At 35.5% G+C, this 3348-nt stretch overlaps 1 protein-coding gene across 1 annotated transcript; it reads right to left on the bottom strand.

The window, feature by feature from the left end:
* Positions 1-1371: 1371 nt before the first annotated feature.
* On the bottom strand, positions 1372-2235 carry LOC308339841 (protein SET-like; the record flags this gene model as incomplete). The annotated part of the gene is made up of 1 exon (XM_080798825.1): positions 1372-2235. One exon carries the CDS (start codon positions 2233-2235, stop codon positions 1372-1374), a length of 864 nt encoding a protein of 287 aa, XP_080654951.1.
* Positions 2236-3348: the final 1113 nt, after the last annotated feature.

Here is a 3348-nt window from a genome sequence, read left to right as displayed (position 1 = left end):
AAATAAAATCTTTAACAAACAGTTTTACAGTGTACTGGTTACGTAAAGACTTGTCAAGGCACTGTAAATACCACATTTCCTGTGTTATTTGTGAGAATATAGCCAGTGTCAAAGTCTAATGAACTTTTTTCTATTCTCTATTAATAAATAAAATCTGTGATATTTGAGTCAATTTCATATTTTGATCACATAGATTATAAAACAACATATAGTTTTTCTGATGTATTATCTGCCTTTTCTATTAGATTTTCTATCAGATTTCTATTAGATTTTTCTATTTTCTATTAGATTTTCTATTAGATAATGATTCGCCTACATAATACCTTCTCATGGATCCTGTATGTTGCTTTACTCTCTTTATCCCAGAGAGCTTTATCCAAGAGAGAATGCTTACTTAATACCTTTATTATACAATTTATAACACTACTGTCTGAAGTCCACTCATATGGCTTTTCTTTTTTTTGTGTGTGTGTGTACACATTTAGTTTTATTGTAACAAAGCAACTTGTACACTTTTAACGTTTAAAACTGAGCATCATCTTTCCTTTCCAGTGAAACAAAAAGAAGATTTAAAAATAAACAGGAACAAAATTACAATAGAGAATGTCAATTCCAAATAAGATCCTACAAGTTCTGCTGATTCTTCCATCGAGTGGCAGGGCTCAAGTCATCATTAGGAGAGAATTTTATTTTAAAAGTGTCATCTTAAACTGCAAGGATGTCCGTTAAACATCACAATTAAACATGCCAAAGGAGAAGCCATGTTGTCAAAATGCCCACTTAACCCACCCAAACATCTCAAACCCACCCTTTGCTGACCTTCTATAACCCCATTTTTTTAAGTTTTTTTTTTTTTCTTTTTTTTAAACAAGAGAAAGTAGACAGGTACATGTTGGTAAATGCTAACTGTCCATATTCACATAGAGACACAGTGTAATCTCTGAGCCCAATATACAGAGAAAGGATGAAAAAAGCTAGAATTCTATGCACTACTACACAGGGGCCTAGCACCCTCCAGATTCCAGCAGAGCTAAGGGAGCAGAAGGTTTTTCTTTTTTCCCACAGAGCACGGTGGTATTGATTCCATAAAGTTTTTGTTTTTGTTGAGACAGGAAGGGACAAAAATGAATTTGGAACAAAAAGGGGTAGAGATTCTTTTCCCACGGTATTCTGCTCAAGGTATTTCCCCCCAAAATAAGCTGAGAACCATTGTATAAAGGGAGAGAAAAAGGAGACTTCAAAAAACAGGGCGAATGAGCACGAGAGGAGAAAAGAAAACGAAAAAGGAAAAAAAAAAAAAAAAAGACGGCAACTTGCTCCCAGGGACTGAAGAAAATTAAAAAAGGAAGGTTGGAATCCATCAGTGTTCCATCAGTCATCTTTTCCTTCATCCACCTCTCCTTCCTCCCCCTCATCATCATCTTCATCTTCTTCACCTTCATCCTCTTCCCCTTCTTCATCAATATATTCCAATCCTTCTTTTTCATCATCATCATCTTCTTCTCCTTCCCCTTCTTCGTCATCTATATCGGGAACCAAGTAGTACGGTAATGGATTTGGCCAAATATCATCTTTGATGACCTCTCCTAACTCATCTGCACCTGCATCAGAATGGTCAGTAAACCAGGTGAAGCAGCTCTCTGGTTCCTCATGCTGTCTCTTCCTGCTGGCTTTATTCTGTGTTTGACTTGAACGTTTTGTCAAATCCTTTCCAGATTTCCATTTGATTTCAGTGGACTTTGAAGATGGATCACCACTCTCATTCAGATGAAATTCTTTGGAGAGAACTTTATTTTCGAAGTAAGGGTTTTCATCAAAATAAAAATCTATTCTGTAACCTGATTTAATATCTTCAAATTCTGTCACTTCAACTCTTGTCAAATAATGCAGCGCCTCTTCATCCTCCTCCCCAAGCAGTGCAGACACTTGTGGATGGTTGACAAATATTGTTACCCCAAAATTGGGGATTTTGGCGATCAATTCCGACCTCTTCTGAAAAAATGGTTGGCGGAGTTTGTTATATTTCTGTTCTACTTTCAAAATCTCCTCACTGGCTTGTTCATTAAGTCTGTCTATTTCATTTTGTACTTCATCAATATGTTCAATTGCTTCTCGCTGTTCTTTTTCTCCCTTATGCAAGTGCTGAGATGTGGACGTCTGCCCTGGCTTGGGGGCAGGAGGCAGTCTCGGTTTCTTCGTTTGAGGCGGGAGCGAAAACTGGCGTTTGGGGGCCATGCTGCGAGGAACCTCCAGGAAACCGGGAGAGAAGCACGTCTGGAAGCTCTGATTCTCATATGGCTTTTCAATTCTAACTCTTGATTTTCTGCAACTACTTTTTTTCTGAAGTACATACCTAAGTTTACTCAGAAAAGATTGGTTTCACTTTTTCTAGTTCTTGCATACCTGAAATCGTCTTTAGTTTACCCTCAGATTTTGTCAGAGTTATGATGCCTAAATTCAAAATAATTTTATCTATGTACAATGTAGATTTTTAACTTGTTCTTTATATCGCACAGGGATTTCCATCAATAGGCTGTGACAAATGGATTCCACTCCCCTTATGGATTCCTTAGCAGTGTGAGATTTTTCTTTTTTTTCTCCAAACTTATAATTCATCTGATGTTCTGAGGTTTCTGGGTTAGCATCTACATTTACCTTGATCAGAACAGAATCCAGTTCATCTCTTTCTAAAACCTTATTTTCCTCAGGTTTTTTTACTTCTGTGATATTTTGTTCCTACCCATACCTTCACTTTTTTTTTTTTTTTCTTCTTCTTCTTTTTGTTAGATCTTCTTTCTAGGACCTCTATTTGAATATTGGTCCTCCTCCATTTATTCTACTTATATTGTGTATTCTTCCATATGCTTGCTTCATCTTCTGAAAAATTAATTTAGGTTTATATTTTGCCCCTTATTGTAGCCTTTATTTATCATTGTAGAAACCATGATTTTTATTGCTAATAAACGTTTCTTCTTCTCACCCACTTCTCCTATTCCCTCTTCCTATTTCCTGTTTGTTTTTAAAGAATGACTTCCAAAATCTCTCTGCATATGATATTTTAATCCTCTTTTTCTTGTACTTAATGGTCTTCTAATAAGTTGTTATTTCATCTTGATTTCTATCCTCCATGCTTTCAGTTTTTCTTGTATGGCTGGTGACTATTGATGTTTAAATTTAAATTTTAAAAAGATTATTATTTTAGGTTGATATTATTGACTTATTTTGTTCTTTCATGAGAATTGGATCTCCCCACTTTTACTTTGAAAATAGTCTTTCATGTCTCACAATAAATGCTATTATTTTAGTTTCTTTAATATTATTTATCTGCTACAATACAGGATCCACCAG

This window comes from Martes martes (genome assembly GCF_963455335.1).
Source record: "Martes martes genome assembly, chromosome: 3".
Classification (NCBI taxonomy): Eukaryota; Metazoa; Chordata; class Mammalia; order Carnivora; family Mustelidae; genus Martes; species Martes martes.
This window is presented reverse-complemented; position numbering and strand designations above follow the sequence as displayed.